Here is a 16,317-nt window from a genome sequence, read left to right on the forward strand (position 1 = left end):
AATAAGGTGAATGAGGTTCCATCTCAAAACCAATTAGCAATGGGAGGAGTAGCCTATTCCTCTTATATATTCTATTATCTTTCCAGACATTAACAATGTGAGACTCTCTAACAATAGTTTACACCAATTTTTCTTTCGTATTATCTTCGGGAAGTTTTCTTAAGTGCTTTCACTGGAATTATAGAGAATCCCTTCCCAAGAAGATGAAGAAAGTTATTTTGTGTTGTTGTAATCCAGGAACCCAAAATGCAACGATGTAAAAAAGATTATATTTAAATAATAAGAATAATGAAAAAAAAAAAAATCTTCTTATTGTTTTTGATTCACTATAATATCTCCCACAACATCAACCAAAATAGATAGGCAATGCGATCCATAAGATTGACACGTACACCCTTTGCTTTTATTTGTTTTCCTCTCGTCACCATCTACAATATCTCTCTGTACTACTATATAAACCTTGGCTTACCATAATGTTTGTTATATATATGTAAAAAAAAAATACAACTACACCCATCCCATCTATACAGTTGCATTTTCAGAGTTGTAGTTTTTTTTCCTTATCCTTATTTGTGGTCATTTTCTTCTACATTTTCCAAGTTAAGCTAAACATCATGAACAAAAATCAGCTACAACGTCAGGTTGCTCTAATGAGGAGCTCTCTCATTGAACAGGTTTTGTGCCTTAAAATCTTCCTAAGTGAACATTTGTATAGTAGTATATATATATATAAGGTTATTATAATTATAATTATTTGAACTTTCATAAGATGATCATGAATGAGATGTCACGTCTTTTTAATTAATTATTATTACACTTATTTTTAGTCAAATCACTAAGTAAGTAGCAATGATTGGTTTGGTATATATAGCTAGACAACGATTAATATAGTTTTGCACACATTTATAAAAGAGTTCTTGTCCTAGGACAATATTGGGAATAACTTTCTTTCCTACTTTAATGCTTTTGGGTTGGGACAACGATGTGGAACAAATTTGAGTGAGCCACAACGAATAAAACTATCGCATTAAGTTTGGAACATTATCATCATATGTCTTCGTGTCTAAAAACTAAGAATAATAGTATAAATTCATATATTTTTTAATGAAATCATAATCATATAAAATAAGCAAACTAGAAGATTATTATACTAAAAAGTAAACTTGTCTTATTTCATGATGGGGCTATATATATATATATTTATGGATATAGGGCCGGGGATTTCAGGTTTAAAAACAGTTATATATAGCTAGCTAAAAAGATAACTGCGAAAGACAATATATGTATATTGGTACTGCATCAAACAATACACAATATGTTATTAAATGTACTACGTACAGGGGTACCTGGATGAGCAGCAATTTCTTCAACTGGAGGATTTGCAAGACGACGCTAACCCAAATTTTGTAGAGGAAATTGTGACACTCTTCTACAAAGACTCACACAGACTTTTCCACAACATAGAACAAGCACTGTGAGTTGTAGTAACTAATAAGACCTTTATTATTATTATTATTATCCTTACATTAATTTATTTGTCTATTAAATCGATGCCCTAAAATATATGCTTTAATTAACTAATATTATTTTTCTTAATCAATGTAGGAAAAGCAAACCTATCGACTTCACTAAGCTGGATAATTATATGCACCAATTCAGGGGTAGTAACTCCAGGTACTTTTTAGTTTTAAAAAATTTAAAAATAATTGAAAAATGTTTCTTTTTTAAAAAAAAATGAAAATTGGATAATATATTCTTATAACATATATATATATATATTATATATATTATATATATATATATAATATTGGATAGGAGCCCGTAAGAATTCTCCCTTTCAATATGGGATGGGAAAGTTTTCTTTCATCCGGCTCAAATAATTACACTAACTAAAGTTAAAAAGAAAACTCAATCATCGTTAGTATTTAGAGGTCTATCAATTAATAAAAAAACTTGGTATTTTTTTTTATTCGTCAAGAATAGGAAAATCTTGTTGGTTCTCCACTCCATTTTGTTAACTAACTTAAGGTAAATTTGATGCAGCATTGGAGCTATGAAGGTCAAGAATGAATGCAATCAATTTAAAGAATTTTGTTTGGCAGGAAACGCTGAAGGGTATATAATTGTTATACAAATATTTATAATCTAATTAACGATAAACCATACTTAATTATTTGCATATTGTACTTTTGTAGATGCATAAGGGCTTTTCAAAGAGTGAAACAAGAGCATGAGACTCTAAGGATGCAGCTCGAAACTTATTTTAAGGTACTAATTATTTATAATTTTTAGATGTTATATAAGAATTCCATGTAATCTGTTTTTTTTTTTTATATATGTGTCTATTAATATATATATTTGTGCATAACTATACAATTTTTATTTTTAATATATATTTTTATGCATAACAATATAATTTTTTTTATATACATATTTTTTATTTTTTATTTTTATTTATAGTGTTTATCCAATCTAATCAATTTTTGCTCAGTGGATTAAGTGGGACTTTTATATTTTTGATCCAATTTAATCGACACAATAGTTTAAATTCAATCTTTTTCATAAAACGCAGATTGGATCAATTACTTTACATTAATTATATTTATTATTAAATTATTTAATATTTACTAAAAATATATTTTTTTTACATGACTAGCAATAAAATAAAATATTTTTTTTTTTGTGTTTCCAACAACAAATTAAAATAAGTAAAATAAAAAATAACTAATCCAAAAGAAAATTGGAAAAAATTATATGTAAAAAAATATTTAATTTTATCTTATATTATATTTTCTTTATACATTGAATTTATTATGTTTTGAAATATATTTGTGGATATGTATTAGATTTTTAAATTATTATATTTTTATATTAAAATGTAAATTGTATATATAAAATTTTTAATATATATATAAATATGTATATTAGATTAAATTAGTTATTTTTACACGCCAATCAACGTTTATTTTACACAAGTGTAAATTTTTTATTTTTTAATTTAATCTATTTTTTTTTTTATATATCTGCACTTTACGGAATAAATTAGATTAGATGATACAGATTAGATTAAATTATGTATTTTATGAATAACGGTACATATACACTATGGCTAAGGCAGCATATAGCCATATACGCTTTCATACAGAACATTCGTCTAATATTTAGATCTATTTCCAACCGTGTCCTTTCAATTTTTCTTTTATCTATCGTATTTTTTATTCTTTTTGTCTTTTAGCTTTATGAATATAATGCATACCCTAAATATATATTATTTATTTTAATTATAATAAAAACAATTGATGAAAATAATTCTATAAACAATTATTCATGAATCTATATACATTTACATTATTACAAATAGATTAATATATAATATTAAAATTCATAGTGATTTCTTTTAAAAAAAATAAAAAAAATAAAATAAAATTGATATAGTGACTAAAATTAATATTATATTAAGTATATAGTACACTCTTTAAAGGGTACTTTCAATCAATCCTTTATCTAATTGAATCTATAATGAATATAATCCTTTATTTCAAATTAAAATTTCTAATAAATAGTGTTTGACTATTTATTGGAAATTTTAATTAATTTTTTTTTCATAATCACATATATTGTAGCTATTTAGAAGTACCTGTAAATTTTTAAAAAATTCTGAATAATTTGCAATACTAAAAAACATTAATTAATTTACTAATTGAATATATAATTAATACTATTTATTTCAAATTATATTAAAAATAATTTTATTTATTATTGAAATTAGAAAAGAAAAATTAGGGACAATCATGTATATACATAATTACTAATTACTTTGTTTGTACATATGTAAACTATAGTTGAGAAGGCAAGCTGGACTGGCGCAGACTGTTTAATAATTTATAATATATAACATTACTTATAAATTATGATGCAAAGGAAGCAACAACGAAGATTTTGGTTACGAAGAACGCCATCATCATATGCCATACTCTTATACTATAATATACCTATATATATAGATATTTTGTCGTAGTTGCCAAGTGATGTTGAGATTATCTTAACTGTTTTATGTTATTTCAAAATAATGTGAATGTTATAAATCTCTTTTTCTCTTTTTGATCTTTATCTTTGTTAAGGATTCATAATATTCATATCACGTCTTATATAATAAGATTACAGTGGTTTTTTCCCACTCTTTTGTCCTTTTGCAATATCTTTTTCTTCTTTTTCCCTTTACAGTCTTTTTTCTGAGGATTTTGCAGCTTGTTGTTTACTTTCAGTCTTTCCCACCCACTCATCAACTTTTTAGGCCCAAATCGAAACCCAATTAGTTCCAAATTATATAGCTACCGACTTGAGCACACTTAACAAATTATAGGAAATTTATGTACTACATCCCTTAAATCATGAGTATTCTAGTACACTTCTCAATTTGTTTTGGCATTCCGAAATAGTATGTTAATTAAAGTTTTTTTTTTTCATAATCACATATATTGTAGCTATTTAGAAGCACCTGTAAATTTTTAAAAAATTCTGAATAGTTTGCAATACTAAAAATATAGTTTAAATAGTTATTTATCACGCGTATAAGAAAAAGATATTGAGTGTGCAATAAAATATTTAAACTTTATTTTCGATATTGTAATCTATTCCAATTTCTTTTAAAATTTACATGATCCTAAACAATTATAACGTACATAACCATAAAAAAATAAACTATTTTTTTAAATATCAAAACAGATAAAAATTCTACCAAAACATCCTTTTAAAAATGTGCACTATAGAAAACCTTATGAATGCTAATACTCTCGATGTTCGAATGGATGAGGTGAAAGCTCTAGAAATTAAATTGAATGACCTTATGAATAGGGAGGAACTTTATTGGAAGCAGAGATTGAGAGCGGGATGATGGCGGGTGATAGAAACACGAAATACTTTCATAACAAAGCATCGTTGAGGAAGAAGAAAAATGCAATTACTAAGATTATGACGAAATCTAGCCAAAAGTTGTGTGTTGAGGAAGAGATTGTTGGTGAAGTGGAGCGGTATTTTACAGATATTTTTCAAATAACCAATCCAACAAATGAGCAAATTCAGCGTGGTACGGAGGTGGTTAATTCGCGTATTTCAGTGGCTGATATGAGCGTCTAATGGAACCATTTACTGAGGAGGATATTCACTAGGTTGTTAAGGCCATTGGAGCCACTAAAGCTTTGGGACCAGACATATATCATGCTTTATTTTTTTAGAGATTTTGGAATATTATGGGGGAAAGGGTTAGCCAAGTATGCCTTGCAATATTAAATGACGGTGTTTCGGTGCGACAGTTTAATAAGTCAAATGTAGTATTGATACAAAGAGTACAAAGGTTAAAGAGTATCACCCTATTTCTTTGTGTAATATAATGTATAAAATTATTGCCAAAGCTTTATCAATGAGGATGAAAAGTATCCTTGGACCCCTCATCTCATCTTTCCAAAGTGCATTTATCCCAGGGCGGTCGATACATGACAACATTATGATTAGTTTTGAGCTACTTCATTCACTGTTTAAGAGAAATAACGGTACAAGGGGATTTATGGCACTCAAGCTTGATATGAGCAAAGCATATGACTCGGTGGAATGGAGATTCTTAGCCAGTATGATGTGAAAGTTTGGCTCTGTTGAGGGCTGGGTTAGGGTTATCATGGACTCTGTGATGACCCGTGAGTATACTTTTTTAATTAATGGGCGCCCTAAAGGTCGAGTGGTTCCAACAAGAGGATTACGATAGGGGTCCTTTATCTCCTTATTTATTTCTCTTCTGTGCAAAATCATTATCTTCGTTGTTCTCTCATGCAGAAGCCAAATCTGAACTGATGGGGTTTAGGTGTTCGAGAGCGGGACCTCGTGTTACTCACTTGTTCTTTGTAGATGATAGTCTTATGTTTGCTAGGGCTAATGGGAGTGATACTGAAACTATAAAGCATATCCTTCTAACTTATGAGGCTCCCTCTAGTCAGAAGATTAACTTTGAGAAGTCAGTTATCACTTTTAGTCTGAATGTGCAACAGGTGGATAAAGATGGAGTTCTGAGGGTATTGGGGTTAACATCAGTGGCTAGTCATGATAAGTACCTGGGGGATTACCTACAGTGATTAGTCGAAACAAAAAGAGGGCGTTTGAGGGGATCTGTGAGAAGGTTAGGAAGCATGTGATTTCTTTTTCAGCTGGTGGGAGAGAAGTACTTATCAAATCTATTCTTCAAGCTATTTCAACTTATATGATGAGTGTCTTTAAACTCCCGACAAAAACTTGTGAATTCTGTCACCACATATGCGCAACAAGTCTGGCCACCACAGCTGGACAACTTGACATGAGCACCCCAGTGGATCCAAGTGGCAGGCCCATGCCTCCAGCAGCAAATCTACCATTGGCGCCTCACACTGAAGGAAGGACCTCTTGGATATATTTTACCAGGATCTAGATTTACTAACAAGTATGTTTCATTAACATCCTAATATGAATTCTAAAACAATGAAATAAACACATATAAAGTTTAGGAAACCTTACATTGGGTGCAACGGAATATAATGACTCCTCCTGTTCACATACCTAGCCCTTGATTCCTTTCTGTAGCAGAGCATTATCAATATCTGAACCTGGATCTCTTTCTCTCCTTCCTTTGATGCTGATTCTCCTTCTTGTTGGATGGTTTTCCACAGTCTTACACACTATGATTGAGATACCACTTGATGTGTGTGGGCACTCACTCATTCACTCAAGGATTTCGAAAATTTAGAGAAGAAAAGAGAAGGGAAGAGGTTCGGCCTATAGAGAAAAGATAGAGGCTCAGTTTTCATCTGACAGAAGTTTTTTTTTTTTTTTTGTGCGAATGAGAGCCATCACTATCTATTTATAGGTAACCACCTAGGTTTAGGTTAGAATTATTTGGCATTAAAATAATGAAAAAATAAATGATAAAAGCCTATAAGTGTGGCCGGCCATGGGCCTTGGATAATGGGCCTTACTTATGCAATTTTGCTGTTTTATCATTTCTGCATCTCATTTTCTCAAAAATGCCAATTTTCAAATTCAACCATTTAAATGCCAATTCTAATTATTTAATAACTAAAATAAATTATTAAATAATATTGTCATTTAATTTAATTATTAATTAGACATATAAAATCTCTTAATTAATAAATAAACCTAGAATCTCTATTCTTTATAATTTCGCCCTTGCTTAGTAAAAATTCACAAAGTAGACATAGTCTAACTTTAGAATTATAATTGATTAATTAAAATCAATTAACTGAGTCTTACAAGCAGTATGGTCTCAACTAGTATGGGGACCATGGGTCTATATATCTGAGCTTCCAATAAGTAGATCAAGAATTTATATCTTAAATTCACTGACTTATTAATTCTTCGTTGAATCCACGCATAGAACTTAAAATTGCACTCTCAGTATATAGAACACTCTATATGTTCCACGATATAGACACGTCATTAGTTATCCATTGTTATAACCCTAATGTGATCAATGATCCTCTATATAGATGATTTACACTGTAAAGGGAATAAATTACCGTAACACCCTACAATGTATTTTATCCTTAAAACACTAAACCCTGCATAAATGATATTTCAGCTAAGTGTAATGAGAGCTCCACCATTTATTTTCGTTTGGTTAAGCTCGAAGGAAATCATCCTTTACTTTCTATTCGCCAGATAGAAGCTATAAATTCCATATTTATGTTAGCGCTCCCACTCAATGGCACTACCGTGTTTCCAAAATATACGTATCACCCTGACCCAAAAGTAGGCTTAACTAACAAATCAAGGAACACGAATAACACTCTTGAGATTGAACCTAATCATATCAGGATTAAGATCATTTGATCTAGGATCAACAGGTGATATTGAATTGAATAGATATTACGGTAAATTCTAATATATCTAATCAAAGTTCAATATCGGTCCCTTCCGATGTATACCCCATACATCCGATGCTGGTAAACTTTGCCAATGTCTTGGAAAGGACATAACACTTATCCAAGGTATAAGAATACCTATCGCTGATTATATCATGTCAGTCTAAATCCAGTGTTCTGACAAATCAGGGAATAAACTTTCAAACATATAATTAAGATTATATTCCACTGTGTTGACAACACTATAATCATTAACAAATTGATATGTTCTGGACTTAAATAGAATTCATACATTATGTACCTATAATCATGAAATAAATCATGTGAACAATGCAACATTAAATGTTATTTCTGATCTATATTAATAAGTAAATCTTATTATATTAACTTTCCTTAGACTGAATAAGTACCTTTCCTGCAACTTTAACATTCAGTCCTTTTCTGGTAGACCTAGAGACTTCAGATAGGTTTTTACACTTCTCCAAAATCACTATTCCACCCCCAGAGTATTCACCATCTCATCAGCAGACTTTCTAACACAAAGGCAAGTCTTGAAGTCTGATGTGGTGTAGTCTAAGAGTTTTAAACACACCCTTATCGATTAACATATAGTTCCTCTTCTTAATCTTAAGATTTACCTGATTTTCTTCCAATGTTCTGTTGGAAATTATTTTACCAGGATCTTAGATCTACTCACAAGTATGTTGATTAACACCCTAAATATGAACTTTCTAAAACGATGAAATAAACACATATAAAGTTTACTAAACCTTACATTGGGTGTAGCGGAATTAAATGATTCCTTCTATTGAGATCTCTAACCCTTGTATCCTTTCTGTCGCAGAGTGTTATCAAGATCTGAACCTGGATCTCTTTCTCTGGTTCTTTGGTGCTGAAACTCCTTCTTGCTGAAAGTCTTTCTTCACGATCTTCCTCACTATGATTGAGGTATCACTTGCTGTGTTTCGGCACTACTCTAATCACTAAGTGTTTCGAAATATTAAGGAAGAAGAGAGAGAAGGAGTGGTCGGCCAAGGTATAGAGAGAGAGGCTCAGGTTTTTCTGAATGAGAAGTGTAATTTTCCTAAAGCCTTCACTATCTATTTATAGCATTCCACTAGGGTTAGGTTTGAATTATTTGGCATTAAAATAATGAAAATATCAGAGGATAATCCCTATAAAAGTGGCCGGCCACGGCAGATTGGATTTGGGCCTCACTTTTTGCAATTTTTCAGTTTTATCACTTTTGCAACTGATTTTCTCAAAAACGCCAATTTTCAAATTCAACCATTTAAATGCCAATTCTAACTATTTAATAACTATAAATAATTATTAAATAATATTTTCATTTATCATATTTATTAATTGAACCATACAAAGTATCATAATTAACAAATATTCCACTAAAAACTCTTTCTTTACAATTTCGCCCTTACTTAGTGAAAAATTCACAAATAGACATAGTCTAACTTGAGAATTATAATTGATTAATCAAAACCAATTACATGAGTCTTACAAGAAATATTATCTCAACTAGTGGGGGGACCATGGGTCTATATAACCGAGCTTCCAATAAGTAGATCAAGAATTTATTACTTAAATTCACTAACTTATTAATTCTTCGTTGAATCCACGCATAGAACTTAGAATTGCACTCTCAGTATATAGAATGCTCTATATGTTCCACCATATAGACACATCATTAGTTATCCATTGTTATAATCCTAATTTGATCAATGATCCTCTATATGAATGATCTACACTGTAAAGGGATTAGATTACCGTTACACCCTACAATGTATTTAATCCTTAAAACACTTAACCCCGTATAAATGATATTTCAGCTTATGTGAAATAAGATCTCCACCATTTATTTTCGTTCGGTCAAGCTCGAAGGAGATCATCCTTTACTTACTATTCACCAGATAGAAGCTATAGATTCCATGTTTATGTTAGCGCTCCCACTCAATTGCACTACCGTGTTCCCAAAATGTACGTATCACCCTAACCCAAAAGTAGGCTTAACTAACAAATCAAAGAACACGAATAGCCTCTTGAGATTGAGTCTAATCATAACAGGATTAAGATCATTTGATCTAGGATCAACTAGACGATATTGACTTGAATAGATTTTTTGGTAAGTTTAATAAATCTAAGTCAAAGTTCAATATCGGTCCCTTCCGATGCATACTCCATGCATCCAACCTGAGCTTTACTTTAACCAATGTTCTGGAAAGAACATCGCATTTCTCCAAATGCAAGTAAACTCTTGTTGTAGATTATCATATCAGTAAAACCCTATGTCTGATAAATCTAGGAAACTTTATTCACATAGTCATGTTTACTTTCCAAAGTGTTAACAACACAATAAACAGGATCAAGTATGTGAAAAGGGTTTCAGATGAATTTATAAATCAAATAGACAAGTAATTGATAAAGTGAACTAAAACATACACAAATGATTGAAAAATACTTATGTTTCTTTATTGATGTTGAATAAAATAGATTACATTGAAATGGAGTTTTCTTTAGGGCATAAAACCCAACAAACTCCCACTTGCACTAATATAAAACTAATTAGTACATATCAATTAATCCTAAATTCTGACGGTGCTTTTCAAATGCTGTCACGACCAAGACTTTGGTAAATGGATCAGCTAGGTTGTCCTCTGTGTCTACTTTCTCAACTAGTACATCCCCTCTTGCCACGTATTCTCTGATAATGTGATACTTCCTTTCAATGTGTTTGATTCTCTTGTGGCTTCGAGGTTCCTTACTGTTAGCTATCGCTCCATTATTATCACAAAGTAGGACCAGAGGCATTTCCATTCCAGGGACGACACCGATGTTGGTGAAGAACTTTCTTAGCCAGACAAGTTCTTTAGCAGCTTCGGCTGCAGCTATGTATTCAGCTTCCATAGTCGAGTCCGATATCGCGGTTTGTTTTGCACTTCTCCAAACCACTGCTCCACCCCCAAGAGTAAACACCATCCCAGATGTAGATTTCCTGTCTTCAAGACTTGCTTGGAAATCTGAATCAGTGTAGTCTATGGGATTTAAAGCACCACCCTTGTAGACTAACACAAGATTCCTTCTACTCTTTAAGTTATTTCAGAATATACTTAACTGCATTCCAATGTTCCTGTCTTGGATTAGACAGATACCTGGTCACGATTCCAACTGCATAGCAGATGTCAGGTCTAGTGCATAACAAAGGGAATTTTCGCCATGTCCTCTATCTCTTAAGGATCAGTAGGAGACTGTTCCTTAGATAGACGAATACCATATCTAGAAGGCATGTTTGACCCATTGGTGTTGTTCATGGAGAATCTGTCTAAGACTTTGTCAATGTAAGTTGTTTGAGAGAGAGCAAGAGATCTGTTCTTCCGGTTTCTGATAATCTGAATACCAAGAACATAGGCTGCTTCACCCAAATCTTTCATATCGAATTGAGTGTTGAGTCATTCCTTGATGTGAGTCATTTTCTTGACATTATTTCCAATAATCAAAATGTCATCAACATAAAGGACCACGAATACTACTACTTGGTCTTCCTTGAGTTGGTAAACACAAGGTTCATCTTCATTCTGAAGAAAGCCGTAGGTCTTGATGATTTCATCAAACCTTTTGTTCCATGAGCGAGAAGCTTGCTTAAGTCCATAGATAGACCTATTTAATTTGCAAACTTTCTTTTCCTGCCCTGGAAGAACATAACCTTCTGGTTGCTCCATATAGATGGTTTCTTCAAGTACCCCATTAAGGAAGGCAGTCTTGACATGCATTTGCCAGATTTTATAATCGAAAGCAGCAGCTATGGAGAGAAGAATTCGGATGGATTTGAGCATGGCAACAGGACTAAAAGTTTCCTCATAGTCCACGCCTTCTCTTTGGGTATAACCTTTGGCTACAAGTCTAGCTTTAAAAGTTTCGACTTTGCCTCCAGCTCCTCTTTTCTTCTTGTAAACCCACTTGCATCCTATCGGATGATAGTTGTCAGGTGCGTCTACATATTCCCTGACTTTGTTCTTTTTCATGGAATCCATTTCTGAATCCATGTCGGCCGACCATCGTTTCCGTTGCGGACTAGCCATCGCCTGTTTATAGGTCAATGGATCGTCTTCAATACCGTCACCAACGACCATATTGATTTTGTTGGAATTTATTTTACCAGGATCTTAGATCTACTCACAAGTATGTTTATTAACACCCTAAATATGAACTTTCTAAAACGATGAAATAAACACAAATAAAGTTTAAGAAACCTTACATTGGGTGCAGCGGAACATAATGACTCCTTCCGTTCAGATATCTAGCCCTTGATTCCTTTCTTTAGCAGAGCATTATCAATATCTGAACCTGGATCTCTTTCTCTGAATCTTTGATGCTGAAACCTCCTTCTTGCTGAAAGTCTTTCTTCACGATCTTCCTCACTATGATTGAGGTATCACTTGCTGTGTGTGGGCACTACTCTCACACTAAGATTTTCGAAATTGAAGAGGGAAGGAAAAAGAGAAGGGTCGGCCAAAGATAGGGAGAGAGAAGGATCAGTTTTTTCTGAATCAGAAGTGTAATTTTCCTGAAGCCTTCACTATCTATTTATAACATTCCACTAGGGTTAGGTTTGAATTATTTGGCATTAAAATAATGAAAATATCAGTTTAAATTGCATACAAAAGTGGCCGCCCATGCTTAGTGGATTTGGGCATCACGTTTTGCAATTTTGCAGTTTTATCTTTTCTGCATCTGATTTTCTCCAAAACGCCAATTTTCTAATTCAACCATTTAAATGCCAATTCTAACTATTTAATAACTATAAATAATTATTAAATAATATTGTCATTTATCATATTTATTAATTGAACCACACAAAGTATCATAATTAACAAATATGCCCCTAAAACTCGTTCTTTACAATTTCGCCCTTACTTAGTGAAAAAATTCACAAATAGACATAGTCTAATTTGAGAATTATAATTGATTAATCAAAACCAATTATATGAGTCTTACAAGCAATATTATCTCAACTAGTGCGGGGACAATGGGTCTACATAACCGAGCTTCCAATAAGTAGATCAAGAATTCACTAAAATTCACTAACTTATTAATTCTTCGTTGAATCCCCGCATAGAACTTAGAATTGCACTCTCAGTTATATAGAATGCTCTATATGTTCCACCATATAGACACATCATTAGTTATCCATTGTTATAATCCTAATTTGATCAATGATCCTCTATATGAATGATCTACACTGTAAAGGGATTAGATTACCGTTACACCCTACAATGTATTTTATCCTTAAAACACTTGACCCCGTATAAATGATATTTCAGCTTATGTGAAATGAGTACTCCACCATTTATGTTCGTTTGGTCAAGGTCGAAGGAGATCATCCTTTGCTTACTATTCGCCAGATAAAAGCTATAGATTCCATGTTTATGCTAGCGCTCCCACTCAATTGCACTACCGTGTTCCCAAAATGTACGTATCACCCTGACCTAAAAGTAGGATTAACTAACAAATCAAAGAACACGAATAGCCTTTCAAGATTGAGCCTAATCATAACTGGATTAAGAACATTTGATCTAGGATCAACTAGGCGATATTGACTTGAATAGATATTACGGTAAGTTTAATAAATCTAAGTCAGAGTTCAATATCGGTCCCTTCCGATGCATACTCCATGCATCCAACCTGAGCTTTACTTTAACCAATGCTCTAGAAAGAACATAGCACTTCTCCAAATGCAAGTAAACTCTGTTGTAGATTATCATACCAGTAAAACCATGTGTCTGATAAATCTAGGAAACTTTATTCACATAGTCATGTTTACTTTCTAATGTGTTGACGACACAATAAACAGGATCAAGTATGTGAAAAGGGTTTCAGACGAATTCATACATTATGTACATATAATCATGAAATAAATCATGTGAACCATGCAACATTAAATGTTATTTCTGATCTATATTAATAAGTAAATCTGATTATATTGAAATGAGTTTTATTTAGGGCATAAAACCCAACAAACTCCCACTTGCACTATTATAAAACAAAATGTGCATTTTAAATAATCTCAACACCTTGATATACAAATCAAGTGTAGTGGTAGTAAACTCCTCATAATAGGATCTGAAAGGTTGAATTAACCACAACCTTTTCTCCACCATTACTCTTCCTTAATCACAAAATCATTGATAATGTGAAATTCCTCTCTATATGTCTACTCTCTTGGGATACTGGATTCTATATCTTTGGCAACTACTTTTGGGTTAATCAAGAAATTAACACTAGTAGTTTAGGCAATTTGGAATGGTGCCAAAAAAAAATGTATAGAACTTTCCTTAGACTGAATAAGTACCTTTCCTGCAACTTTAACATTCAGTCCCTTCTCTTGTAGACCTAGAGACTTCAGATAGGTTTTTACACTTCTCCAAAATCACTATTCCACCCCCAGAGTAACCACCATCTTATCAGAAAGATTTTCTAGCACAAAGGCAAATTTCGAAATCTGATGTGGTGTAGTGTAAGAGTTTTAAACACACTCCTATAGACTAACATATAGTTCCTCTTCTTAATCTTAGGATTTACTTGATTGTCTTCCAATGTTCTTCTCCTGGATTAATGTGATACCTACTCATTACTCCCACTCAACAACAGATGTCTGGTCTAAGGCATACAAAAGCATGTCTAAGACCTCTCACTGTTGATTTAAGAAATTCTTTCACGGCTTTATCTTTTCTGGAATAGTTGAGACTTTTCCTTAGATAAAATCTATGCCTAGAAGTCAAGAAGCTTCTATAGATTGCCATTAGAAAGAAAATGCTTCAGCATCTTACTAAGGTAAGTTGCTTGCATTAGAGTAAGTAATTACCAGGTATACCACAAGCCATAGGTTTAGATAAACTCAAACCTATAATACTAGGAACAGGAAGTTTTGTTAAGTCCATCGAATAGACTTATAAATGAAAATTTCCTTTTATATCCTTGTATTAGAAAACTTTAGGTTACTCCATGTGAATGGATTAAACCATAGTTCTATTGGCTTTTCTTCTTAGTTTCTTATCTTGACAATCCATTAATTGTTTAAACTCACAATAGATTTTAATCACTAGTGTCTCCCAAGTCATAAGAAGGTGAGTTCCTAGAAACTCTCCCACTACGACAAGGTAACGTGAATTATGTCGAAGAAAACTAAATGGTATTGATCTCTTCGGTTGTGACAAGACAACAGAGCCAGTGGGATCATCCTATGTCTTATAAGATGATAGAACACTTTTGGAATCAAGAAAAATATCTCCTTTATTTACTACTTTATTTTCAGACTTAGTCATTTTCTTAGAAAAGTAGTATTTTTTTGAACAAACACTTTCTCATCTATTGACAATGGGATGGTCCACCCATAATCACTTAGAATAGCTAACAAACCATGGTTAACAGTTCTAGCTTTTCTTAAGATTTTGATTAGGTCATCCATGAATCTAGTAATGATTTACATTAAGTATACAACCATTACATCATTCTGAAATTGTATTACCATAGGAGGATTTAGGCAACGACTAGTAACTAATCATCAATATGCAACTCGAAATTTCTGGGGAGGTAAGTTTGGATATAATTCAAAAATCAATTTAATGATCTTTGAACTGCATATCAACTAACTATTTCTCCACCCCTATCAGTTCGCAAGATCTTTAACCACTTACCTTAATGGTTTTAACCATCGCTAGAAATTAATGAAATTTTTAAACATTTCAAATTTCTTGCTAAAAGGTATAATCTAGAGTTATCTTTTTAAGAATACAACGAAAAACTCATATCCACCCCTGAATGTACATCCATCTGCGAATGAGATGAACTACTTTCAGTGGATATAGGCATATTAACTCTTTGCAGAGATTGATCTTGTCAAATCCACTTATGAACAAGATACAAATGCCATAGATTAAAAAAAATGTGGTAGTGTCTTTTGATGACATAAGTTTGGTTACATCAAAGAGTTCTTAGAATACTGCAAGTGGATCCTGGTCACAGAATACCTAACTCATATTCCATACAGTTTTAATCCATTAATAGAAGATGGATATTAAACACTTGAAAGTGTAATTGTATTATATTCTGGAATTTAGAAATATAAGAAAATTTCTGTTTAGATTCTTAAATTAAAGTCAAAGACTTAAATTTATACCAAATATAATGAGTAATTCTATCTCGGACCACAACTACTAATTTAACTCTAAGTCAGATTTGCCCATAAAGTAGGAGATTTCTAAGATTGAGGATTTATATCAATTGGGAATAGAATTTCGGGATTATAATCATATGCGTCATTTAATTTCTTAAGAGAAAATATAGAATGACATGAAATGATTTATAGACCATTCATCCAATGATATGTTATTGAGCTAATTCGAAA

The 16,317-nt window shown here is 32.0% G+C and overlaps 1 protein-coding gene across 1 annotated transcript; it reads left to right on the top strand.

Annotated features, from left to right (window-relative positions):
• The first annotated feature begins 449 nt into the window (after positions 1-449).
• On the top strand, positions 450-4,106 carry LOC115702588 (histidine-containing phosphotransfer protein 4). The gene is made up of 6 exons (XM_030630000.2): positions 450-674; positions 1,341-1,474; positions 1,606-1,674; positions 2,044-2,115; positions 2,196-2,268; positions 3,843-4,106. Exons 1-6 carry the CDS (start codon positions 615-617, stop codon positions 3,876-3,878), a joined length of 444 nt encoding a protein of 147 aa, XP_030485860.1. The 5' UTR covers positions 450-614; the 3' UTR covers positions 3,879-4,106.
• The last annotated feature ends 12,211 nt before the right edge of the window (positions 4,107-16,317 follow it).

This window comes from Cannabis sativa, chromosome X (genome assembly GCF_029168945.1).
Source record: "Cannabis sativa cultivar Pink pepper isolate KNU-18-1 chromosome X, ASM2916894v1, whole genome shotgun sequence".
NCBI lineage: Eukaryota > Viridiplantae > Streptophyta > Magnoliopsida > Rosales > Cannabaceae > Cannabis > Cannabis sativa.